Genomic DNA, 25478 nt, shown 5'->3' with positions numbered 1-25478 from the left:
CCAATAACTGCCTTCATATATAGGTATCGTTAAAGCGGTTAATTAATGGTGTTTTTTGGCAATGCTATGGCTCAGAAATCAGTAAACACGAGGCTCTGAGTACGGTAATCTTGCAGTGGTGGACTCGACTGACACAAGTATATTCGACGGTCCTGCTCCTTCACCTCTTCTAATCCCTCCCATCATCTTCATCCACAGGTGTACGTCATCACCATCGCCACAGATAAGAACAAGCACGAGGCCTTTCAACCTGTTCTCGAGACCTACATCCAGGAGAACTTCCACGCTAACCTCGCCTACAAGTATGTAATGGTGGGAGTTATGTTTTCTCTCTTAACCCGTCCGCTGCGATTGGCACGGATTTTGCCTTCACTGGTAGCCTGGTGACATATGCTCCCAGGTCTTTCTCTGCCTCTGTGGTGGATAGTGGAGTGTTCCCCATGTAGTATTGGTGTGCTGGATATCCCTTCACTGGTAGCCTGGTAACATATGCTCCCAGGTCTTTCTCTGCCTCTGTGGTGGATAGTGGAGTGTTCCCCATGTGGTATTGGTGTGCTGGATATCCCTTCACTGGTAGCCTGGTAACATACACTCCCAGGTCTTTCTCTGCCTCTGTGGTGGATAGTGGAGTGTTCCCCATGTGGTATTGGTGTGCTGGATATCCCTTCACTGGTAGCCTGGTAACATACACTCCCAGGTCTTGCTCTGCCTCTGTGGTGGATAGTGGAGTGTTCCCCATGTGGTACTGGTGTGCTGGATATCCCTTCACTGGTAGCCTGGTAACATACACTCCCAGGTCTTTCTCTGCCTCTGTGGTGGATAGTGGAGTGTTCCCCATGTGGTATTGGTGTGCTGGATATCCTCTCCTACAGTGCATAACTTTACATTTTTCCTCATTGAATTGTAGCAGCCACTTTTTGTTCCATTCCTGTAGCTTGGTGATGTCTTCATGTAGGAAATCCACAGTCAAGGGGTTAAGACTGTCCTTATCTTTGCAACACTAATTCTTTTTTCCTATCTTTCTTTCCCTCTTAACAGCATTAACTTTTTTCCTAGTCCTTCTTTCCCTCCTGACAGCAAGCTCATTTTTGTACCTTTTTCCTAGTTCTCTCTTTTTTACATCCTCAAGTCTCATTAACTTATCCCTGTCCTTTTCTCCCTCTTCTTGTAGGAAATCCGCAGTCATGGGGTCAATAGCAAGCTTATATTTTGGACCCTTTTTCCCTTGTTTTCCCTCATTTAACCTCATTTATGTACTCAAACTTCACCAACTTCTTCCCTGTCCTCTTCTACTCCAGCACCTACTCTACCCAATCCTTCTTTCCCCCTAACAGCAAGCTTATTTTTCAGACTCTTTTTCCCTTGTTTTCCCTCATTTAACTTCATTTATGTACTCAAACTTCACCAACTTCTTCCCTGTCCTTTCCCACTCCAGCACTAACCCTACCCAATCCTTCTTTCCCCCTAACAGCAAGCTTATTTTTCGGACTCTTTTCCCTTGTTTTCCCTCATTTAACCTCATTTATGTACTCAAACTTCACCAACTTCTTCCCTGTCCTCTTCTACTCCAGCACTAACTCTACCCAATCCTTCTTTCCCCCTAACAGCAAGCTTATTTTTTGGACTCTTTTTCCCTTGTTTTCCCTCATTTAACCTCATTTATGTACTCAAACTTCACCAACTTCTTCCCTGTCCTCTCCTACTCCAGCACCTACTCTACCCAATCCTTCTTTCCCCCTAACAGCAAGCTTATTTTTCGGACTCTTTTCCCTTGTTTTCCCTCATTTAACCTCATTTATGTACTCAAACTTCACCAACTTCTTCCCTGTCCTTTCCCACTCCAGCACTAACCCTACCCAATCCTTCTTTCCCCCTAACAGCAAGCTTATTTTTCGGACTCTTTTCCCTTGTTTTCCCTCATTTAACCTCATTTATGTACTCAAACTTCACCAACTTCTTCCCTGTCCTCTCCCACTTCCGGACTAACCCTACCCAATCCTTCTTTCCTCCTAACAGCAAGCTTATTTTTCGGACTCTTTTTTTCCCTTGTTTTCCCTCTTTTAACCTCATTTATGTACTCAAACTTCACCAACTTCTTCCCTGTCCTCTCCTACTCCAGCACTAACTCTACTTGATCCTTCTTTCCCCCTAACAGCAAGCTTATTTTTTGGACTCTTTTTCCCTTGTTTTCCCTCATTTAACCTCATTTATGTACTCAAACTTCACCAACTTCTTCCCTGTCCTCTCCCACTTCCGGACTAACCCTACCCAATCCTTCTTTCCCCCTAACAGCAAGCTTATTTTTCGGACTCTTTTTCCCTGGTTTTCCCTCATTTAACTTCATTTATGTACTCAAACTTCACCAACTTCTTCCCTGTCCTCTCCTACTTCCGGACTAACTCTGCCCAATCCTTCTTTCCCCCTAACAGCAAGCTTATTTTTCGGACTCTTTTTTTCCCTTGTTTTCCCTCTTTTAACCTCATTTATGTACTCAAACTTCACCAACTTCTTCCCTGTCCTTTCCCACTTCTGGACTAACTCTACCCAATCCTTCTTTCCCCCTGACAACAAGCTCCGTTATCTACCCAACCATACTAACCTTTCCCTCTCCCTCTTAACAGTAAGCTCCGTTATCTACCCAAGTATACTAACCTTCCCCTCTCCCTCTTAACAGTAAGCTCCGTTATCTACCCAAGTATACTAACCTTCCCCTCTCCCTCTTAACAGTAAGCTCCTTTATCTACCCAAGCATACTAACCTTTCCCTCTCCCTCTTAACAGTAAGCTCCGTTATCTACCCAAGCATACTAACCTTCCCCTCTCCCTCTTAACAGTAAGCTCCGTTATCTACCCAACCATACTAACCTTTCCCTCTCCCTCTTAACAGCAAACTCATCTACGTCCTCAAGTATTACGTGCAGGAGGGCGCCAAGCTGACAGACGACGACAAAGACCCCAGAAGGACAGACCCGTATGATAGGAGGTCCATGGGGAGGAGGTCAGGGGAGGAGAAGGAGCTAGGGAGACGAGCGGAGTCCATGGAGATGAGGGAAGCGGCAGGAGGTGGCAGAGAGCAGGAGGTGAGGAACACTGAGTGGCAGGAGACGCTGAAGAAGGCCATGAAGTGTCTCCCGTACCTCTTCCGCTTCATCATACGCTCCCGGGAACTGTTTGAGAAGTGAGTGGTTTTTATATTTTTTTTGAATCACTATATTGCACCCACTCTTTCTACTTTCTTGTTAGCATATACTTCACTTAACCTTCCTGCTCTGGGCGTCTTTGCAGTAGGCGACCCCCATGTCCAGTTTTTTGGGGAAAATTTAGGATCATGTTTACATTCTAATTGCAACGTAAATAAACAGAATGGAAATTAACCATATACTACTTCTAGGAGTACTCACTGTCCTCTGTTGATTGGCATTTAGTAGACCACTCTAGATCCACTGGTTGTTGAGTAATCATGAGTAGAAGTTGGTCACTTTTTTTGCCGTAGAACTAGCCTGCGTTCGGGTGTGTGCCTGCGACTCGGGCGAGAGTCTAACCCACGCTTCTTGCTCCTCGCTCCCCGTTCCACTCCGCTCCACTCTACACTAACCCCACTAAGACTTCTGTTTCCTAATACTTATATTTCATTGTGTTTCATTGTGTGAGCGTCGGGCGGGTGGAGGCGAGGAAGCGGTGGAGGAAAGCAAACATTCAGACACATCGGAAAGTGGAAAATTACGTCCTTCCATCACTGTGGCTAGGGACCAACTGACTGGTGATGCCTGCACATGCTCCGGGATGCTGGGCGTGGGCTCATATCAAACTAAGCCCGCGCGTGCATTTCAAATGGTAGAAATATGCAAATACCTTCAGAGAGGACACCCAGGCTGGTATTACAAGGCACTTTGCCATATCACATCGGCTATTTCTAAAGGTCAAAGAGGGGATCAATCGGGTTCTAATGAGTGTTTTTTTAGGCTCATGGTACAGAAGAAGGGACACACTACCACCAGGGTCATAAAACTACCCCTGGAAATGCCCACAACTCCTACGAAAGCCTTGTCAAATATGTTTCCTAGGTTCATGGTACAGAAGAAGGTTCACACTACCACCAGGGTCATAAAACTACCCCTGGAAATGCCCACAACTCCTACGAAAGCCTTGTCAAATATGTTTCCTAGGTTCATGGTACAGAAGAAGGGTCACACTACCACCAGGGTCATAAAACTACCCCTGGAAATGCCCAGAACTCCTACGAAAGCCTTGTCAAATATGCGTTCTTGGGTGGCGAAATGTCTCTTAATACGACCCCCAGATTTTTTGCCAAATTTTACATGCATCCTTCCAAGAGGACACCCGGGGCGGAAGGGTTAACACACTCGTTGTTTTATGTCTCAGTCCCTATCCACAATCATCCACCTCCTCCTCCTCATCTTTCCACAGCATTCTCAACACTCACTCGTCTCTTATAATCAAAATCTTTTATGCCTTGAACGCAATCCACACATACCTACATCCACCTCGTCTTTCCGCAGCATGAAGGAGCAGGGGAAGGAGGAATTTGAGAAGAGCCTGGAGCAGCTTCTGGAGAGCATGGCCGAGATGATGAAGAACACAAGCAACGCCACTCTGGTCATACAGGCCCAGTGTCTGCGCTACATCACCACAACCATCCCCGTCATCATCACCAAGTTTGACCGCGTGAAGTTGAGGTGGGTGGTAAGCCTGGGGGTGATTGTGTGAAGGGGGGTAGGGGAGGGGGGAAGTGTGTGTGTGTGTGGGGTGGGGGGTTAGTTGGTGTGTGTAGGTGTGAGAGAGAGAGAGATACACATACACACACACACACACACACACACACACATAATACCATGCACTTTAACCTAACATAACCTAGCGCACCCTTCTTGGTACACACACATACACACACACACACACCTAACCTCACACTCCCTTCTTCCTTCACACACACACACACACACACACACACACACACACCCTAACATAACCTAACTTAACCTAACCTAATCTAACCTAACCTAACCTAACCTAACCTAACCTAACCTAACCTAACACACCTTTCTTCTTTCCTTTTATCTCTCCTTCCTACTATCCACTCTCTCCTTTCTTTATTCCTTTTCCCTCTCATCGTAACACTTTTCCTTCTATTTTTTTTCTTTCTCTATTCCTAACCTAACCTAACCTAACCCTTCTTCCTTCTCTCCATCCTACTACATATCTACTCTTTCTCCTCTTTCTTTATTCCTATTTATTCTTATTTATCTTTCTTTATTCCTGTTTAGTTTCTTAATTCCTATATTTATTCGTAAGTAGAGGACCTGGAAACAGTGCTCAGAAGGGAAAGACTCTGATGGTTTGGTCATGTAAAGAGAGCAGGGGAGGATACAGATGTGGAGGAGAGGACCTGGAAACAGTGCTCAGAAGGGAAAGACTCTGATGGTTTGGACATGTAAAGAGAGCAGGGGAGGATACAGATGTGGAGTAGAGGACCTGGAAACAGTGCTCAGAAGGGAAAGACTCTGATGGTTTGGACATGTAAAGAGAGCAGGGGAGGATACAGATGTGGAGGAGAGGACCTGGAAACAGTGCTCAGAAGGGAAAGACTCTGATGGTTTGGACATGTAAAGAGAGCAGGGGAGGATACAGATGTGGAGTAGAGGACCTGGAAACAGTGCTCAGAAGGGAAAGACTCTGATGGTTTGGACATGTAAAGAGAGCAGGGGAGGATACAGATGTGGAGGAGAGGACCTGGAAACAGTGCTCAGAAGGGAAAGACTCTGATGGTTTGGACATGTAAAGAGAGCAGGGGAGGATACAGATGTGGAGTAGAGGACCTTTTAAACAGTGCTCAGAAGGGAAAGACTCTGATGGTTTGGACATGTAAAGAGAGCAGGGGAGGATACAGATGTGGAGTAGAGGACCTTTTAAACAGTGCTCAGAAGGGAAAGACTCTGATGGTTTGGACATGTAAAGAGAGCAGGGGAGGATACAGATGTGGAGTAGAGGACCTGGAAACAGTGCTCAGAAGGGAAAGACTCTGATGGTTTGGACATGTAAAGAGAGCAGGGGAGGATACAGATGTGGAGTAGAGGACCTGGAAACAGCGCTCAGAAGGGAAAGACTCTGATGGTTTGGACATGTGAAGAGAGCAGGGGAGGATACAGATGTGGAGTAGAGGACCTGGAAACAGTGCTCAGAAGGGAAAGACTCTGATGGTTTGGACATGTGAAGAGAGCGGGGGAGGATACAGATGTGGAGTAGAGGACCTGGAAACAGTGCTCAGAAGGGAAAGACTCTGATGGTTTGGACATGTAAAGAGAGCAGGGGAGGATACAGATGTGGAGTAGAGGACCTTTTAAACAGTGCTCAGAAGGGAAAGACTCTGATGGTTTGGACATGTAAAGAGAGCAGGGGAGGATACAGATGTGGAGTAGAGGACCTGGAAACAGTGCTCAGAAGGGAAAGACTCTGATGGTTTGGACATGTAAAGAGAGCAGGGGAGGATACAGATGTGGAGGAGAGGACCTGGAAACAGTGCTCAGAAGGGCAGAAGGGAAAGACTCTGATGGTTTGGACATGTAAAGAGAGCAGGGGAGGACACAGTGCTGGGAGTTGTGGAGAGACTGGAGGTAGAAGGAAGGAGACCAGTTGGTAGACTTAGGAAAACGTGGAGAAGGTGTATACAGGAAGACTTGGAACTGATGGGACTGAATGAGCATCGGGCGGCAGATAGAGTAGAATGGAGGAGGGCCATTAAGGGTCCAACCGCTCAGGAAGGGTGAAAACGGACTAAACGAAGCGACGATGATGATGATATGCAACCGTTTTGTTAATCTATTTTTACTTTATTTAATCTTTCCTTCTATTCCCTTCCAGCCAAATCCTCACCAAGATGGTCGACAACCTTAACAGCCAGCGCATCCCCAAACAGCAGCTCTCCACCATACGCGAGATCGTCCACAGCGCACTCTTCCGTTTCCCCGATTGCCGCCGCGTCCTCCTGCCGTGTTTCATCAAGCATCTCCGTCGCCTCATGTCTTCCAATGATGAGGTGGGACCGGTGGGGTGGCAGGAGGGGGCACTTTTTTTTTTTTATTTATTTATTTTTTTATTGGGTATTTTGTGTCAAGTTTTCTTCCTTTTGTTTTCATTTTCCTTCTCCTCCTTGTCCTTTGTTCCTCCTCCTCCTCCTCCTCCTCCTCCTTCTCTTCCTCTTCTCTTCTTCCTCTTCGTTGTCTTTCTCTTCTTCCTTATTCTCAGACTCCTCTTTATCTTCCTCTTCTTCTTCCTCATTATTAAACTTCTCCTCCTTCTTCTTCTCCTCCTCCATCTCTTCCTCCTCCTCCTCCTCCTCCTCCTCCTTCTCTTCCTCTTCTCTTCTTCCTCTTCCTTGTCTTTCTCCTCTTCTTCCTTATTCTCAGACTCCTCTTTATCTTCCTCTTTATCTTCTTCCTTATTATTAAACTTCTCCTCCTCCTTCTTCTTCTCCTCCTCCATCTCTTCCTCCTCCTCCTCCTCCTCCTTTTTCTTATATTTCTCTTCCTCCTTTTTGTCTTTCTCTTCTTCCTCATTCTCATACTTATCTTCCTCCTCCTCCTCCTCCTCCTTATCTTCCTCTTCATCTCCTTCCTTATTATTAAACTTATCTTCCTCCTCCTTCTTCTCCATCTCTTTCTCTTCCCTCCTCCTCCTCCTCCTCCTCCTCTTCATCTCCTTCCTCATTCGTAAACCTATCTTCCTCCTCCTCCTCCTCCTCCTTCTCTTTCTTCTTGTTTTTTCTTCTCCTCCTCCTCCTCCTCCTCCTCTTCTTCTTCCTTGCCTAGTTCTTCATTTCTCTCTCTCTCTCTCTCTCTCTCTCTCTCTCTCTCTCTCTCTCTCTCTCTCTCTCTCTTTTCTTATTTCATTTTCTATCTTTTCTTTTATTTCTTCTCCTCTTTTTCTTTTCACTTATCCAATATTTTTTCCTTTATTCTTTCTCGTCTGATTCTTCCTTCTTTATTCCTCTTTCTCCCATCCTAAGATCTTTATCAGTCTTCTCTCTATTCCTCTCTTTCTTAACCCCTTCCGTTTTCTTTATCTTTTTCTCTTTTCTCGTCATATTCTTAATTTCTTCTGTTTTTCATCAACCATTCTCTTCTATCCACTCTTCTTCCTATCATTTTCCTTCATTATTTCTCTCTGGTTCTCTTTTTCCTCTTCCTTTTTCTTTTCCGCATTTTCGCTGTTCCTTCTTCCCCCTCTTTCATCACCCATTCTCTTCTATCCACTCTTCTTCCTATCATTTTCCTTCATTATTTCTCTCTGGTTCTCTTTTTCCTCTTCCTTTTTCTTTTCCACATTTTCGCTGTTTCTTCTTCCATCTTCCATCACCCATTCTCTTCTATCCACTCCTCTTCCTATCATTTTCCTTCATTATTTCTCTCTGGTTTTAATTTTTCATCTTTCTCTGTCTTTCCCAAATTCTTGCTGTCATATTTTTCTTTATTTCTTCTGTTTTTCATCAACCATTCTCTTCTATCCACTCTTCTTCCTATCATTTTTCTTTGTTATTTCTCTCTGGTTCTCATTTTCTATCTTTCTTTTTCTTTTCCTCATTTTCGCTGTTCCTTCTTCCCCCTCTTTCATCAACCATTCTCTTCTATCCACTCTTCTTCCTATCATTTTTCTTTGTTATTTCTCTCTGGTTCTCATTTTCCATCTTTCTTTTTCTTTTCCTCATTTTCGCTGTTCCTTCTTCCCCCTCTTTCATCAACCATTCTCTTCTATCCACTCTTCTTCCTTTCATTTTTCTTTGTTATTTCTCTCTGGTTCTCATTTTCTATCTTTCTTTTTCTTTTCCTCATTTTCGCTGTTCCTTCTTCCCCCTCTTTCATCACCCATTCTCTTCTATCCACTCTTCTTCCTTCCATTTTCCTTCATTATTTCTCCCTGGTTCCTGTTTTTCTCTTACTTTTTCTTTTCCACATTTTCGCTGTTCCTTCTTCCCCCTCTTTCATCACCCATTCTCTTCTATCCACTCTTCTTCCTATCATTTTCCTTCATTATTTCTCTCTGGTTCTCTTTTTCCTCTTCCTTTTTCTTTTCCTCATTTTCGCTGTTCCTTCTTCCCCCTCTTTCATCACCCATTCTCTTCTATCCACTCCTCTTCCTATCATTTTTCTTCGTTATTTCTCCCTGGTTCCTGTTTTTCTCTTCCATTTTCTTTCCCTCATTTTCACTGTTCCTTCATCCCTCCATTTTTCACTAACCTAACATCTCCTTCCCTTCCTCCCTCTCTGTGTATATATAGTTTTGTGTATATAGTTCACAACATCCTAATGCTCTGTTTTCATGAATTAATTTTGATATGACTCATTTTTTTGTGTTGCTGGTGTTGTATTGTGCTGTGTTACTTACCCTAGTATGTTGCATGCATGAGTGTGTGTGTGAGGAAGTTGTTGTATTAGCGCATAACATTTTTATTTTCTGCTCTCTCTCCGTCTCTCCGTCTCTCTCTGGCATCAACAAAATCATAACCATTTGATAATCCTTCCATATGTTCTAATTTTACATACGTTTTCCTCGGCTGTCAATTTCCTTTTATTTTACATCGTTTTCCGAAGTGCATGTTAGTCGCTGCATTGCTTGGTGGTGATGGTGGTGGTAGTGGCGGTGATGATGGTGTTGACAGTGGTGGTGATGGTCAGTTAACCCCCCCCCCCCCCTCTCTCTCCCTCCGTAGAAATGCTTACTACTCACAAACTACAGTCGACCCTTAAATAGTACAGTTTCCAATAGTTCGGTTACGGTTTTATACGGATTGTCGTAGAAGATCTTTTAAGGAAACCGTACTATTTGAGGGATGACTGTATTAATATTAACGTAGCCAAATGCCTCTCTCCCGCCTCCTTACGCTCATAAACCAAAGAGGAATGAATATATAAAGAAAACACAACGGGTGGCTGTGATGGGTGTGTGCTGTGGACCATCTTCCCAATAGGAGATATGAAAGGAAGTTGAAAAGGATATGTTGGGAATCTTAAAGGTGAAGTTGGGAGCTCACACTTAGCCAAACCGTTTCAAATAGCCCATTTTGGCGTTCGATTCTGTGGGTCCTTTCCTCCCCTCTGCTCGGCCATACAGTCCCTTCACCTATTTTTCCCTTCCATATGTTACCTTTGGATAACATATGAGAGGAAGGGACAGGTGTTGGGACAGTGGGCCGTGTTACAAGTTCAATCTGAGAAGTTTCAGGTCGCTGCAAAGGTCTGTTTAGGGGCCGTGTTACAAGTTCAATCTGAGAAGTTTCAGGTCGCTGCAAAGGTCTGTTTAGGGGCCGTGTTACAAGTTCAATCTGAGAAGTTTCAGGTCGCTGCAAAGGTCTGTTTAGGGGCCGTATTACAAGTTCAATCTGAGAAGTTTCGGGTCGCTGCAAAGGTCTGTTTAGGGGCCGTGTTACAAGTTCAATCTGAGAAGTTTCGGGTCACTGCAAAGGTCTGTTTAGGGGCCGTATTACAAGTTCAGTCTGAGAAGTTTTGGGTTGCTGCAAAGGTCTGTTTAGGGGCTGTGTTACAAGTTCAATCTGAGAAGTTTTGGGTCGCTGCAAAGGTCTGTTTAGGGGCCGTATTACAAGTTCAGTCTGAGAAGTTTCAGGTCGCTGCAAAGGTCTGTGTAGGGGCTGTGTTACAAGTTCAATCTGAGAAGTTTTGGGTCGCTGCAAAGGTCTGTTTAGGGGCTGTATTACAAGTTCAATCTGAGAAGTTTCGGGTCGCTGCAAAGGTCTGTTTAGGGGCCGTATTACAAGTTCAATCTGAGAAGTTTCGGGTTGCTGCAAAGGTCTGTTTAGGGGCTGTATTACAAGTTCAATCTGAGAAGTTTTGGGTCGCTGCAAAGGTCTGTTTAGGGGCTGTATTACAAGTTCAGTCTGAGAAGTTTCAGGTCGCTGCAAAGGTCTGTTTAGGGGCTGTATTACAAGTTCAATCTGAGAAGTTTTGGGTTGCTGCAAAGGTCTGTTTAGGAGCCATATTACAAGTTCAATCTGAGAAGTTTCGGGTTGCTGCAAAGGTCTGTTTAGGGCAGCGTTTCTCAACCTTTGATAGCCCATGGCCCCCCTCACCGAGTGGCTAACACTCGTGGCCCCCTGCCCTTCAATAAAAAAAATGCAGATTTTGTTTTATGTTGTTTATTCAGTCACTAAAATTATAAATCAAAGTAAAAAATTTTGCTGAACAATATAATCAATGAGACACTTGCTGTTGGGCTCGTGTGACGAGGCCTCTTATGTCTGGCTCCGTCTTGGACACAGCAAGGCGAATATCGTTCCCAACATCAAGACGGTTTCTGGACTTCGTTTTAATGGTCGCCAGGTCAGAAAATCCAGATTCGCAAAGGTATATTGTGGCGAATTGAACGTGCATTTCGGATGCCTTCTTGCTGAGTAGTGGATATGCATCCTGAACAGACAACCAGAAGCTGGAGAGGTCTTCTCTGTTACTGAAGGCCAGCTTCATTGCTTTTGAGACCTTCAACTCTGCGAGCTCCTCTGCTTCGTCTTCAGTAGGTTCAATTTCGGGGTTGAATGGGTCTCTGTGCCATGGAACATCCAATGGAGCATCGTCGAAATAAGATTTGAACTCAGCGGAGAGAATGTCGAGATGTCCAATGATGCAATCTTTGATGCCGATGGGAAGTTCAATCCTCTGCGTCTGCAGATGCTCGTCCAAGAAAGGAAACGAGGCTGTGGATCCGGCCTCGATTCGTGCCTGCCAGACTCCCATTCGAGCAGACAGTCCGGCAAGCTTGTCTTGAACGTCACTGACTGTCACATCATGGCCTTGCAAAGACTGGTTCATTTCGTTGAGTCGGCCGAATATATCGGCCAGGTAGGCGAGCATCATGACGAACTCTTCATTGTCGAAGTGGACAGGGAGGTTGTTTTCGTTCTCTCGCAGGAAAATTTCTGTCTCCAACCGGAGTTCATACAACCGAGAGAGGCATTTCCCCCTCGATTGCATTTTTCGGTGTCCGCTCGTGGCCCCCCGGTCGAAGGCCTGTGGCTCCCTTGGGGGGCCACGGGCCCCCGGTTGAGAAACGCTGGTTTAGGGGCCATATTACAATTTCAATCTGAGAAGTTTCGGGTCGCTGCAAAGGTCTGTTTAGGGGCCATATTACAAGTTCAATCTGAGAAGTTTTGGGTCGCTGCAAAGGTCTGTTTAGGGGCTGTATTACAAGTTCAATCTGAGAAGTTTCGGGTCGCTGCAAAGGTCTGTTTAGGGGCCGTATTACAAGTTCAGTCTGAGAAGTTTCAGGTCGCTGCAAAGGTCTGTTTAGGGGCTGTATTACAAGTTCAATCTGAGAAGTTTTGGGTTGCTGCAAAGGTCTGTTTAGGAGCCATATTACAAGTTGAATCTGAGAAGTTTCGGGTTGCTGCAAAGGTCTGTTTAGGGGCTGTATTACAAGTTCAATCTGAGAAGTTTCGGGTTGCTGCAAAGGTCTGTTTAGGAGCCATATTACAAGTTCAATCTGAGAAGTTTCGGGTCGCTGCAAAGGTCTGTTTAGGGGCTGTAGTACAAGTTCAATCTGAGAAGTTTCGGGTCGCTGCAAAGGTCTGTTTAGGGGCTGTAGTACAAGTTCAATCTGAGAAGTTTCGGGTTGCTGCAAAGGTCTGTTTAGGGGCTGTAGTACAAGTTCAATCTGAGAAGTTTCGGGTCGCTGCAAAGGTCTGTTTAGGGGCCGTATTACAAGTTCAATCTGAGAAGTTTTGGGTCGCTGCAAAGGTCTGTTTAGGGGCCGTATTACAAGTTCAATCTGAGAAGTTTCGGGTCGCTGCAAAGGTCTGTTTAGGGGCTGTAGTACAAGTTCAATCTGAGAAGTTTTGGGTCGCTGCAAAGGTCTGTTTAGGGGCCGTGTTACAAGTTCAATCTGAGAAGTTTCGGGTCGCTGCAAAGGTCTGTTTAGGGGCCGTATTACAAGTTCAATCTGAGAAGTTTCGGGTCGCTGCAAAGGTCTGTTTAGGGGCTGTATTACAAGTTCAATCTGAGAAGTTTCGGGTCGCTGCAAAGTTATTCATCCTGAACTCTGTAGGGACCTGAAACTTCTCGGATTGGACTTGTAATACGGCCCCTAAACTGACCTTTTCGGGGACTGAAACTTCTCACATTTGACCTGTAATACAGCCCTGTGTGGCAGAGCAGAGGGGAGGAAAGGACCCACGGAATTGAACGCCCAAACGAACTATTTGAAACGGTTTGACTATAACTGCGGGTGGCCTCAGTGCTCGTCTCCGTAACAGTGGGCCGGTGGTGCGTGAGAGCCCATTAACTCGGGACACAGAGCCAGAGTGACATCCGGGTTAGCACAGTTTACTTTTCCCAGGTTTCCCCAGGTAATCATTGTAACCACACTGGAAAGATATCAAGAAATACAGCTTTCCCAGTAGAGGAACTGAACAGTGGAACAGCCTGGGGAAAAAGATCGTCCATTTAGAAAGTTTGTAGGAGCTTAAAGTTGCGTTTGACTTATTGAGGCCCAGAGATAAAACCCTTTGATGGTAGCTTGGCTCATATATAGCACTACTAGGTAAATACAACTAGGTAAATTGGTGCACACACACACACACACACACACACACACACACACACACACTTCAGCATTTAATTATTTTTTTTCTTCACAAATAAGGTTTACCAATTATTCAAGCTGGTAGTTTTACGTGTGTTCATTTATTTGTTGCAGGAGATTCACTTGAACCTGTGCAAATTATTATTATTATTATTATTATTATTATTATTATTATTATTATTATTATTATTATTATTATTATTATTATTGTTATTATTATTTATGACTATACAGTACTGTCTCTAGGATTGCGAGTTTCAAGTTTGTGATTCACCTAGTTTGCAATAGGGACCCAAAACATTCGATTTTTATTGAAAACTGAAATTGCATTATGACCCGAACTTTGCGGGTGGCGCGCGCCGTAAGACAGTGGTGGTTTGCGATCCAGTTAACGAGGCGGAGGGGGTCGTGACGTCAGGGCGCACTGCGGCATCACCACCGCAACACTGTATTTTACCGTCCACTGCCATTGTCCACCTCACCCCAGCGGTCCCACCCAACTAAGGATAGTTCAGTGAAACGTCATCAACTCAGCCATGACGTCACTGGAGACCCACACGTGTGGCCGCAGCCAATAGTTCAGTGAAACATCATCAACTCAGCCATGATATCACGTGTTCTATGACATCACGGCGGTGACGCGCGCTGGAGACCCTCGCCAGCAAGAGTCATTTGAATCTTGGTTTTATTCAAGGATTTACACATCATATGAAGTGTGGTGTTCTCTGAAACTTCAGTCCAGTGGCGCCGCGGCCACACGTGAGGGTCTCCAGTGATGTCTCTGTTTACATGTGACGTCACGAGTGCGGTGCATTGTGGGAAAAACAAATGCTTAGCGAGCTATCCTTTATATGTCTCTCATCCTTGGTCCCACCCACACTTCTACCCCCATGCCGTTTGGGCCCTCAGAGCCCCGGCGTGGTGCTCTCCATTCGCTCCCGGTCCCCCTCCGCCGTCCATGCTAAAGCTGGAGTGGCGGGGCAGCAGCAGGGATCCACCGCAGGGTTCACGCAGCGCCGGTCGCAGGCAGGACACGCCCATGCGGTGTGGGGCCAACGGCCCGGTGTGCTGCGGCTCGCATTTTGCAGTGGCAGTTGAGCCCTCTCAGCACTCATGCCGAGGGCTAGGAGCGGTATGTCTCCGGCCCTTTTGTGGGACGTGCCAGGCTGCGTGGGCCGGGGCTCTGGCTGTCTCTATTGCCACCTTTCGGCCCGGCATTTCAGATGAGATGTCGACGGTTTTCAATTTTCCTCATAAGAATATTGGTTCAAAGTTTGCGATTTCAACGTTTGTGACCCACAACGCCGACCTATTTATTGCAAATTTGGAGACAGTACTGTATTATGTTCAAACCCTTCCTGATAAGACTGATGAAAATTGATTGAATGGTGGCTCCCGTATATAGAATTTAATTTTGGTCATCAATATGACAAGCAATGCATATTCTTCACAAACTGGATTATTGGTGTGAGGCAAACCACACCACGGAAGCAATGACGGTGTCTCTCTCTCTCTCTCTCTCTCTCTCTCTCTCTCTCTCTCTCTCATCTATATATCTATCCTCCTTCCTTCTCACACACACACACACACACCCACACACACTAAAAAAAAAAAAAAAAAAAAACGACATCTCTTCACCACACTCATATTATTTCTGTTTATGTGTGTGCTTATTCATTTACCCACCCCTATGTGCGTGTGTGTGTGTGTGTGTGTGTGTGTGTGGGTGTGTGGGTGTACATGGTCTGAGGTGAGCCGCCCTGCCCTTCTCAGCTCACAGGTACCGATGTTGTGATGCGCAAGGAACAAACAAAAAAGAAACTGCAGAAACTCCTTGCCCTCGCTACTGATGTTGAGTTAGTAGAGGAACGCAAGAGGATGGACGAGGTAAGGCCGTGTTTAGGAGTCTGAGGCTGTGTTTGGGGTCTGTGGGGGATGTTTTCAGGGTGTTCTTTGAGGTGCGTTCTGGGTCTTGAGGGTCATCTTGGTTTGTCCTGGGTCCATGTAGGGGTGGAGCGAGTCTTGTTTAGGGGTCTGAGGCTGTGTTTGGGGTCTGTGGGGGATGTTTTCAGGGTGTTCTTTGAGGTGCGTTCTGGGTCTAGAGGGTCATCTCGGTTTGTCCTGGGTCTGTGTAGGGGTGGAGTGAGTCTTGTTTAGGGGTCTGAGGCTGTGTTTGGGGTCTGTGGGGGATGTTTTCAGGGTGTTCTTTGAGGTGCGTTCTGGGTCTTGAGGGTCATCTTGGTTTGTCCTGGGTCCATGTAGGGGTGGAGCGAGTCTTGTTTAGGGGTCTGAGGCTGTGTTTGGGGTCTAGGGGATGTTTTCAGGGTGTTCTTTGAGGTGCGTTCTGGGTCTTGAGGGTCATCTCGGTTTGTCCTGGGTCTGTGTAGGGGTGGAGCGAGTCTTGTTTAGGGGTCTGAGGCTGTGTTTGGGGTCTAGGGGATGTTTTCAGGGAGTTTTTTGAGGTGCGTTCTGGGTCTAGAGGGTCTTAGCGTGCATGGTGGTGCAGTGGGTCATCTGGGTTTGTCCTGGGTCTGTGTAGAGGTGGAGTGAGTCTTGTTTAGGGGTCTGAGGCTGTGTTTGGGGTCTAGGGGATGTTTTCAGGGAGTTCTTTGAGGTGCGTTCTGGGTCTAGAGGGTCTTACCGTGAGTGGTGGTGCGGTGGGTCATTGGCTTTGTCCTGGGTCTGTGTAGGGGTGAAGCGAGTCTTGTTTAGGGGTCTGAGGCTGTGTTTGGGGTCTAGGGGATGTTTTCAGGGTGTTCTTTGAGGTGCGTTCTGGGTCTAGAGGGTCTTACCATGTGTGGTGGTGCAGTGGGTCTTCTGGGTTTGTCCTGGGTCTGTGTTGGAGTGGGCTGGGTCTTGAGGGCTTGTCTTGAATCAGTGTGGTGGTGGGCTGGGTCATTGTGGTTTGTCCTGGGTCTGTGTGGTGGTGGGGTGGGTCTCCTGGGTCTTGAATCAGTGTGGTGGTGGGATGGGTCTGATTTGTCCTGGGTCTGTGTGGGGGTTGTGGGTGGATGGAGTGGGTCTTAGTGTGCTGTGGGTCTGTGCTGAAATTTAACGATGCAAGGGTTTGGGGAGTCTCTCATCTGTGTTGTGAGTTGCTGTTGCCTTGTGGTTGTTTAGGATTCATGTCGGGTTAAATTAATAAGTAACAATTGAAGGTGTATTTAGCAAGGGAAAATGTAAGCTGCAGAAAGTACATAAGAATGGTCTGATAATAGGAAGTAGGTGTTAAATTGTGGATTGCAGGAGCTTAATACAGTGTTGAGAGTATTATTCTTGGCATCTGCTGTGAAAAATTTAAGGGTGGTTTGTTGATGCTGCGGGTATGGGTGGTTTGTTGGTGCTGTGGGTATGGGTGGTTTGTTGATGCTGTGGGTATGGGTGGTTTGTTGATGCTGTGGGTATGGGTGGTTTGTTGACGCTGTGGGTATGGGTGGTTTGTTGACGCTGTGGGTATGGGTGGTTTGTTGACGCTGTGGGTGAAGGGTGGTTTGTTGATGCTGTGGGTATGGGTGGTTTGTTGACGCTGTGGGTGATGGGTGGTTTGTTGATGCTGTGGGTATGGGTGGTTTGTTGATGCTGTGGGTATGGGTGGTTTGTTGATGCTGTGGGTATGGGTGGTTTGTTGATGCTGTGGGTATGGGTGGTTTGTTGACGCTGTGGGTATGGGTGGTTTGTTGATGCTGTGGGTATGGGTGGTTTGTTGATGCTGTGGGTATGGGTGGTTTGTTGATGCTGTGGGTATGGGTGGTTTGTTGATGCTGTGGGTATGGGTGGTTTGTTGACGCTTGTGGGTATGGGTGGTTTGTTGACGCTGTGGGTATGGGTGGTTTGTTGATGCTGTGGGTATGGGTGGTTTGTTGATGCTGTGGGTCTGGGTGGTTTGTTGACGCTGTGGGTGAAGGGTGGTTTGTTGACGCTGTGGGTGATGGGTGGTTTGTTGATGCTGCGGGTATGGGTGGTTTGTTGATGCTGTGGGTATGGGTGGTTTGTTGACGCTGTGGGCATGGGTGGTTTGTTGAAGCTGTGGGTGAAGGGTGGTTTGTTGACGCTGTGGGTATGGGTGGTTTGTTGACGCTGTGGGTATGGGTGGTTTGTTGACGCTGTGGGTGAAGGGTGGTTTGTTGACGCTGTGGGCATGGGTGGTTTGTTGACGCTGTGGGCATGGGTGGTTTGTTGATGCTGTGGGTATGGGTGGTTTGTTGACACTGTGGGTATGGGTGGTTTGTTGACGCTGTGGGCATGGGTGGTTTGTTGACGCTGTGGGCATGGGTGGTTTGTTGACGCTGTGGGCATGGGTGGTTTGTTGACGCTGTGGGCATGGGTGGTTTGTTGACGCTGTGGGTATGGGTGGTTTGTTGACACTGTGGGTATGGGTGGTTTGTTGACGCTGTGGGTATGGGTGGTTTGTTGATGCTGTGGGTATGGGTGGTTTGTTGACACTGTGGGTATGGGTGGTTTGTTGATGCTGTGGGTATGGGTGGTTTGTTGATGCTGTGGGTATGGGTGGTTTGTTGATGCTGTGGGTATGGGTGGTTTGTTGACGCTGTGGGTATGGGTGGTTTGTTGATGCTGTGGGTATGGGTGGTTTGTTGACGCTCTGGGTATGGGTGGTTTGTTGACGCTGTGGGTATGGGTGGTTTGTTGATGCTGTGGGTGAAGGGTGGTTTGTTGACGCTGTGGGTATGGGTGGTTTGTTGACGCTGTGGGTATGGGTGGTTTGTTGACGCTGTGGGTATGGGTGGTTTGTTGACGCTGTGGGTGAAGGGTGGTTTGTTGATGCTGTGGGTATGGGTGGTTTGTTGACGCTGTGGGTGAAGGGTGGTTTGTTGACGCTGTGGGTATGGGTGGTTTGTTGACGCTGTGGGTGAAGGGTGGTTTGTTGATGCTGTGGGTATGGGTGGTTTGTTGACGCTGTGGGTATGGGTGGTTTGTTGACGCTGTGGGTGAAGGGTGGTTTGTTGATGCTGTGGGTGAAGGGTGGTTTGTTGATGCTGTGGGTATGGGTGGTTTGTTGATGCTGTGGGTATGGGTGGTTTGTTGATGCTGTGGGTATGGGTGGTTTGTTGATGCTGTGGGTATGGGTGGTTTGTTGACGCTGTGGGTATGGGTGGTTTGTTGACGCTGTGGGTATGGGTGGTTTGTTGACGCTGTGGGTGAAGGGTGGTTTGTTGACGCTGTGGGTATGGGAGGTTTGTTGATGCTGTGGGTATGGGTGGTTTGTTGACGCTGTGGATATGGGTGGTTTGTTGATGCTGTGGGTATGGGTGGTTTGTTGATGCTGTGGGTATGGGTGGTTTGTTGATGCTGTGGGTATGGGTGGTTTGTTGATGCTGTGGGTATGGGTGGTTTGTTGATGCTGTGGGTGAAGGGTGGTTTGTTGATGCTGTGGGTATGGGTGGTTTGTTGATGCTGTGGGTATGGGTGGTTTGTTGGTGCTGTGGGTATGGGTGGTTTGTTGATGCTTTTGGTGAAGGGTGGGTTGTGGATGCTGGGGGTATTGGTGGGTTGTTGATTGTGTGGGTATGGGTGGTTTGTTGATGCTGTGGGTGAAGGGTGGTTTGTTGATGCTGTGGTATGGGTGGTTTGTTGATGCTGTGGGTATGGGTGGTTTGTTGGTGCTGTGGTTGAAGGTGGTTTGTTGATGCTGTGGGTATGGGTGGTTTGTTGATGCTGTGGGTATGGGTGGTTTGTTGATGCTGTGGGTGAAGGGTGGTTTGTTGACGCTGCGGGTATGGGTGGTTTGTTGATGCTGTGGGTATGGGTGGTTTGTTGATGCTGTGGGTGAAGGGTGGTTTGTTGATGCTGTGGGTATGGGTGGTTTGTTGATGCTGTGGGTATGGGTGGTTTGTTGGTGCTGTGGGTGAAGGGTGGTTTGTTGATGCTGTGGGTATGGGTGGTTTGTTGATGCTGTGGGTATGGGTGGTTTGTTGACGCTGTGGGTATGGGTGGTTTGTTGATGCTGTGGGTATGGGTGGTTTGTTGATGCTGTGGGTGAAGGGTGGTTTGTTGATGCTGTGGGTATGGGTGGTTTGTTGACGCTGTGGGTATGGGTGGTTTGTTGATGCTGTGGGTATGGGTGGTTTGTTGATGCTGTGGGTATGGGTGGTTTGTTGACGCTGTGGGTATGGGTGGTTTGTTGATGCTGTGGGTATGGGTGGTTTGTTGACGCTGTGGGTATGGGTGGTTTGTTGATGCTGTGGGTATGGGTGGTTTGTTGATGCTGTGGGTATGGGTGGTTTGTTGATGCTGTGGGTATGGGTGGTTTGTTGATGCTGTGGGTATGGGTGGTTTGTTGATGCTGTGGGTATGGGTGGTTTGTTGATGCTGTGGGTATGGGTGGTTTGTTGATGCTGTGGGTATGGGTGGTTTGTTGATGCTGTGGGTATGGGTGGTTTGTTGATGCTGTGGGTATGGGTGGTTTGTTGATGCTGTGGGTATGGGTGGTTTGTTGACGCTGTGGGTATGGGTGGTTTGTTGACGCTGTGGGTGAAGGGTGGTTTGTTGACGCTGTGGGTATGGGTGGTTTGTTGACGCTGTGGGTATGGGTGGTTTGTTGACGCTGTGGGTATGGGTCGTTTGTTGACGCTGTGGGTATGGGTGGTTTGTTGACGCTGTGGGTATGGGTCGTTTGTTGACGCTGTGGGTATGGATGGTTTGTTGATGCTGTGGGTATGGGTGGTTTGTTGATGCTGTGGGTATGGGTGGTTTGTTGATGCTGTGGGTATGGGTGGTTTGTTGATGCTGTGGGTATGGGTGGTTTGTTGACGCTGTGGGTATGGGTGGTTTGTTGATGCTGTGGGTATGGGTGGTTTGTTGATGCTGTGGGTATGGGTGGTTTGTTGATGCTGTGGGTGAAGGGTGGTTTGTTGACGCTGTGGATGATGGGTGGTTTGTTGATGCTGTGGGTATGGGTGGTTTGTTGATGCTGTGGGTGAAGGGTGGTTTGTTGACGCTGTGGGTATGGGTCGTTTGTTGACGCTGTGGGTATGGATGGTTTGTTGATGCTGTGGGTATGGGTGGTTTGTTGATGCTGTGGGTATGGGTGGTTTGTTGATGCTGTGGGTATGGGTGGTTTGTTGACGCTGTGGGTATGGGTGGTTTGTTGATGCTGTGGGTGAAGGGTGGTTTGTTGATGCTGTGGGTATGGGTGGTTTGTTGACGCTGTGGGTGATGGTGTGTAGTGAAGGTGTATATGTAGGGTGACACCATACGACACATCAAAACCACAGCATAGGAGAGTGTGTCCTCCTTGATCACAGGCACTAAATCGTTACCAGAGAAGCCATGTGGAATTCATATTAATCCATAGACATCGCTGGACCTCTACATAGACGATCCAAACTTCAGTCAGTCGGTTTTGTGTGGCAGAAATATAACAACACTTCCAGATTGTGGGATGCCATATGACCTATGCATTTTTTTTTTTTACAACAAAGGAGACAGCTCAAGGGCACAAAGAAAGGAAACAATAATAAAAAAAGCCCGCTACTCGCTGCTCCTAAAAAATAAAAAAGAGAATCAAAAGAGGTGGCCGAAAGAGAGGTCAATTTCGGCAGCGGTGCCATGATTTTATCCCAGCCAGTCCAGATTGCGGTAGAATCTATACATGGACGATAGTTAGACGATAGTTAGAACACCTCTTATGCGGCGTAACTATTAATGCTACAGTCTTAACGTCGGAAGTGACTATATATGGACCATTCATTTTAGGGAGTTACTCTTCAGACACTGCCGTCGTCCAAGGGTTAAGGGCGATGCTATAGTGTTTCTTGTGTTGTCAGTACTTCTTAGAGCAAATACTGGCGTCGTCTAAGGGTTAAGACCGATGCTATAGTGTTTCTTGTGTTGTCAGTACTTCTTAGAGCAAATACTGGCGTCGTCCAAGGGTTAAGACCGATGCTATAGTGTTTCTTGTGTTGTTGGTACTTCTTAGAGCAAATACTGGCGTCGTCTAAGGGTTAAGGCTGATGCTATAGTGTTCCTTGTGTTGTTGGTACTTCTTAGAGCAAATACTGGCGTCGTCCAAGGGTTAAGACCGATGCTATTGTGTTTCTTGTGTTGTCGGTACTTCTTAGAGCAAATACTGCCGTCGTCTAAGGGTTAAGGCTGATGCTATTGTGTTTCTTGTGTTGTCGGTACTTCTTAGAGCAAATACTGGTGTCGTCTAAGGGTTAAGGCTGATGCTATAGTGTTTCTTGTGTTGTTGGTACTTCTTAGAGCAAATACTGGCGTCGTCTAAGGGTTAAGACTGATGCTATAGTGTTTCTTGTGTTGTTGGTACTTCTTAGAGCAAATACTGGCGTCGTCTAAGGGTTAAGACTGATGCTATAGTGTTTCTTGTGTTGTTGGTACTTCTTAGAGCAAATACTGCCGTCGTCTAGGGGTTAAGGCCGATGCTATAGTGTTTCTTGTGTTGTTGGTACTTCTTAGAGCAAATACTGGCATCGTCCAAGGGTTAAGGCTGATGCTATAGTGTTTCTTGTGTTGTCAGTACTTCTTAGAGCAAATACTGGCGTCGTCCAAGGGTTAAGACCGATGCTATTGTGTTCCTTGTGTTGTTGGTACTTCTTAGAGCAAATACTGGCGTCGTCTAAGGGTTAAGGCTGATGCTATAGTGTTTCTTGTGTTGTTGGTACTTCTTAGAGCAAATACTGCCATCGTCCAAGGGTTAAGGCCAATGCTATAGTGTTTCTTGTGTTGTTGGTACTTCTTAGAGCAAATACTGGCATCGTCTAAGGGTTAAGGCCGATGCTATTGTGTTTCTTGTGTTGTTGGTACTTCTTAGAGCAAATACTGGCATCGTCTAAGGGTTAAGGCTGATGCTATAGTGTTTCTTGTGTTGTCGGTACTTCTTTGAGATCTCGACAATTCACAAAGCACAAAATAATCCTACTATCAGCCTCAGTTTCAATTTCCTCTGGCTCTTGGTGACATGGTGCCTGTTGTGAAGGGTGCCAAGCTCTCCTGTTCTCTGGCACTGGTAGGCACTGCACCTCACCCGCTTTGGCACCTTTGTACACCTGAGTTTTAGCACCTTTGTGAATGCCGATGATGCAGGTGAAGGCATTAACTGGGTGAAGAAATGTGTGCTTGTATTCTTAAGTTCATGGATTGCTTAAAAAATGAAGCTTAGGATTACGTCAGACATTAAGGACAGGTAGAGGAGCGAGGGTGACTGTCATTGCCGTAAGAGACTGAGGCATTAACTGGGTGAAGAAATGTGTGCTTGTATTCTTAAGTTCATGGATTGCTTAAAAAATGAAGCTTAGGATTACGTCAGACATTAAGGACAGGTAGAGGAGTGTGGGTGACTGTGTTTGCCATAAGAGACTGAGGCATTAACTGGGTGAAGAAATGTGTCCACTCTATGTGTTTGTATTCTTAAGTTCATGGATTGCTTAAAAAATGAAGCTGAGAATTACGTCAGACATTAAGGACAGGTAGAGGAGTGAGGATGACTGTGATTGCCATAAAACACCAAGGCGTTAACTGGTGAATAAGTGGCTGTGTCTGTCTTTGCCGTAACAGACTGGTAGAGTAGCGAGTGTGACTGATTGCTGTAAGAGATGAAGGTGTTAACTGGTGAATAAGTGGCTGTGTCTGTCTTTGCCGTAACAGACTGGTAGAGAAGTTAGTGTGTCTGCAATAACCCCGTAGATGGCGGTGGAACTTTATATAAAACTGTATGAACTGTATGGGAAAAAAAGATGAATTTAGACAAGTTTTGATACATTAGCATTAACCCGGTAGCAGCGACGGTCCAAATTTGTGGCTTTACCGTGTAGCTGCGACGGGCCAAATTTGTGGCTTTACCGTGTAGCAGCGACAGGCCAAATTTGTGCCATGATATAAACCCCCAAAGTAGATGATACATAACCTGACCACAAATGCTTTGATATATATTATGAAATGGTTTGCGTGAGGGGTGATTTTTTCTCATTTTTCTCGCTTGGAGGGACCACTAAGAAACATGATCCCCGCTGCTACCGGGTTAAACATAACTTGATATCTCCTTCACTAGTGTTCAGGTGACTATTTAAGCCTGACGGATTAATAAAGTGATGTAGCCAAGCTCTGAAACACTACAACTAAACACATGCTTGCTATTTCAGTGTATAGGATGACACATGAGAGATGGTAAGGCACACAGGGTCTCACTCGACTACCCTGCCCCTGAGATGTATACCAATAGCCCCGTGTATGTGTGTGTGTGTGTGTGTGTGTGTGTGTGTGTGTCGTGGTAGCCTGTCGCTGCGTTCTACAGACTTACTCGCTCACACCCTGGCTCTTGGCTTTGTTAATAGCGCTGTACATAGTAATTAGGCTGTGGATGTAGATGCTAATTGCCCCTAATGAGATGTGTTTACCTGCCCCTTAACACTAGCCTAAAGGTGGTGGTGGTGGTGGTGGTGGTGGTGGAATGTTTTGTATATATTTTTTTTTTTACCTTTTCATTCATAACTAAGGACTTTTTTACCCTTCAGATATTTTTTTTTTCTTTGCATCCTTAAAATAGATTCTCAAAATAGATTCTCAACATTCTCCCTCTAACCTTTTTTTTCCAAGTAATATATTTTCTCTTTTTTTTCTCGCTCTTGCTCATCAATGAGTGAATTTTTTCCCTTCAGTATATATATTTTTTTTTACTCCAGATTTTTTTTCTTTGCATCCTTAAAATAGATTCTCAAAATTCTCCCTCAAACCTCCTTTTTTTAATATTTTTTTCCATGTATATTTTCTCATTTTTTTCTCGTTTCCTTTCTCGCTCTCGTTCATCAATGAGTGAATTTTTTCCCTTCAGTATATATATATTTTTTACTCCTCAGATTTTTTTTCTTTGCGTCCTTAAAATAGATTCTCAAAATTCTCCCTCAAACCTCCTTTTTTTTTATATTTTTTTCCATGTATATTTTCTCTTTTTTTCTCGTTTCCTTTCTTGCTCTCGTTCATCAATAAGTTATTTTTTTTTCCTTCCGTACATATATTTTTTTTACTCCTCAGATTTTTTTTCTTTGCGTCCTTAAAATAGATTCTCAAAATTCTCCCTCAAACCTCCTTTTTTTTTATATTTTTTTCCATGTATATTTTCTCATTTTTTTTCTCGTTTCCTTTCTGGCTCTCGTTCATCAATAAGTTAATTTTTTCCCTTCCGTATTTTTCTTATTTTCCCTCCTTGCATTTTTTTTTACCAAATTCTCTCAGCACCGCCCTTCATAGTCCTTAACCCGGTAGCAGCGACGGGTCAAATTTGTGGCTTTACTGTGTTGCAGCGACGGGCCAAATTTGTGGCTTTACTGTGTTGCAGCGACGGGCCAAATTTGTGGCTTTACTGTGTTGCAGCGACGGGCCAAATTTGTGACTTTACCGTGTAGCAGCGACGGGCCAAATTTGTGACTTTACCGTGTAGCAGCAATGGGCCAAATTTGTGACTTTACCGTGTAGCAGCGACGGGCCAAATTTGTGCCTTTACCGTGTAGCAGCGACGGGCCAAATTTGTGGCTTTACCGTGTAGCAGCGATGGGCCAAATTTGTGACTTTACCGTGTAGCAGCGACGGGCCAAATTTGTGGCTTTACCGTGTAGCAGCGACGGGCCAAATTTGTGGCTTTACCGTGTAGCAGCGACGGGCCAAATTTGTGACTTTACCGTGTAGCAGCGATGGGGCAAATTTGTGCTTTTACTATGTTGCAGCGACGGGGCAAATTTGTGCCATGATATAAACCCCCAAAATAGATGATACATAAACTGATCACAAATGCGTTGATATGTATTATGAAATGGTTTGTGTGAGGGGTGATGTTTTTTCTCATTTTTCTCACTTAGAGGGACCATTAAGATGCATGATCCCCGCAGCTACCGGGTTAATTTCTCTAGA

At 46.0% G+C, this 25478-nt stretch overlaps 1 protein-coding gene and 1 long non-coding RNA gene across 7 annotated transcripts in view; one reads left to right on the top strand and one right to left on the bottom strand.

Moving 5' to 3' along the window:
- LOC126984723 (dedicator of cytokinesis protein 1-like) overlaps positions 1–25478 on the top strand; it is a 64342-nt gene that overhangs the window by 25439 nt on the left and 13425 nt on the right. The window contains exons 16-20 of one of the 2 annotated variants that reach the window (XM_050838726.1): positions 199–302; positions 2887–3177; positions 4520–4696; positions 6879–7053; positions 15375–15488. In XM_050838726.1, the coding sequence (XP_050694683.1) occupies positions 199–302; positions 2887–3177; positions 4520–4696; positions 6879–7053; positions 15375–15488 (861 nt within the window). The remainder of the gene's footprint in view (positions 1–198; positions 303–2886; positions 3178–4519; positions 4697–6878; positions 7054–15374; positions 15489–25478) is intronic. The other variant, XM_050838727.1, reaches the window with a different exon arrangement.
- On the bottom strand, positions 5031–6866 carry LOC126984725 (uncharacterized). Of its 5 annotated transcripts, none has more exons than XR_007737512.1 (3): positions 6183–6866; positions 5924–6096; positions 5031–5750 (listed from the first exon to the last, which is right to left on the bottom strand). It is a non-coding gene; the product is annotated as an uncharacterized LOC126984725 (long non-coding RNA). The 5 variants fall into 5 exon arrangements; XR_007737514.1 differs by having other exon boundaries at positions 5031–5836; positions 6011–6096; XR_007737513.1 differs by having other exon boundaries at positions 5031–5836; positions 6011–6096; positions 6269–6866.

Source organism: Eriocheir sinensis, chromosome 57 (genome assembly GCF_024679095.1).
Source record: "Eriocheir sinensis breed Jianghai 21 chromosome 57, ASM2467909v1, whole genome shotgun sequence".
Classification (NCBI taxonomy): domain Eukaryota; kingdom Metazoa; phylum Arthropoda; class Malacostraca; order Decapoda; family Varunidae; genus Eriocheir; species Eriocheir sinensis.
Note: the sequence above shows the minus strand (reverse complement) of the source record. Positions and strands in the feature narration are given on the sequence as shown.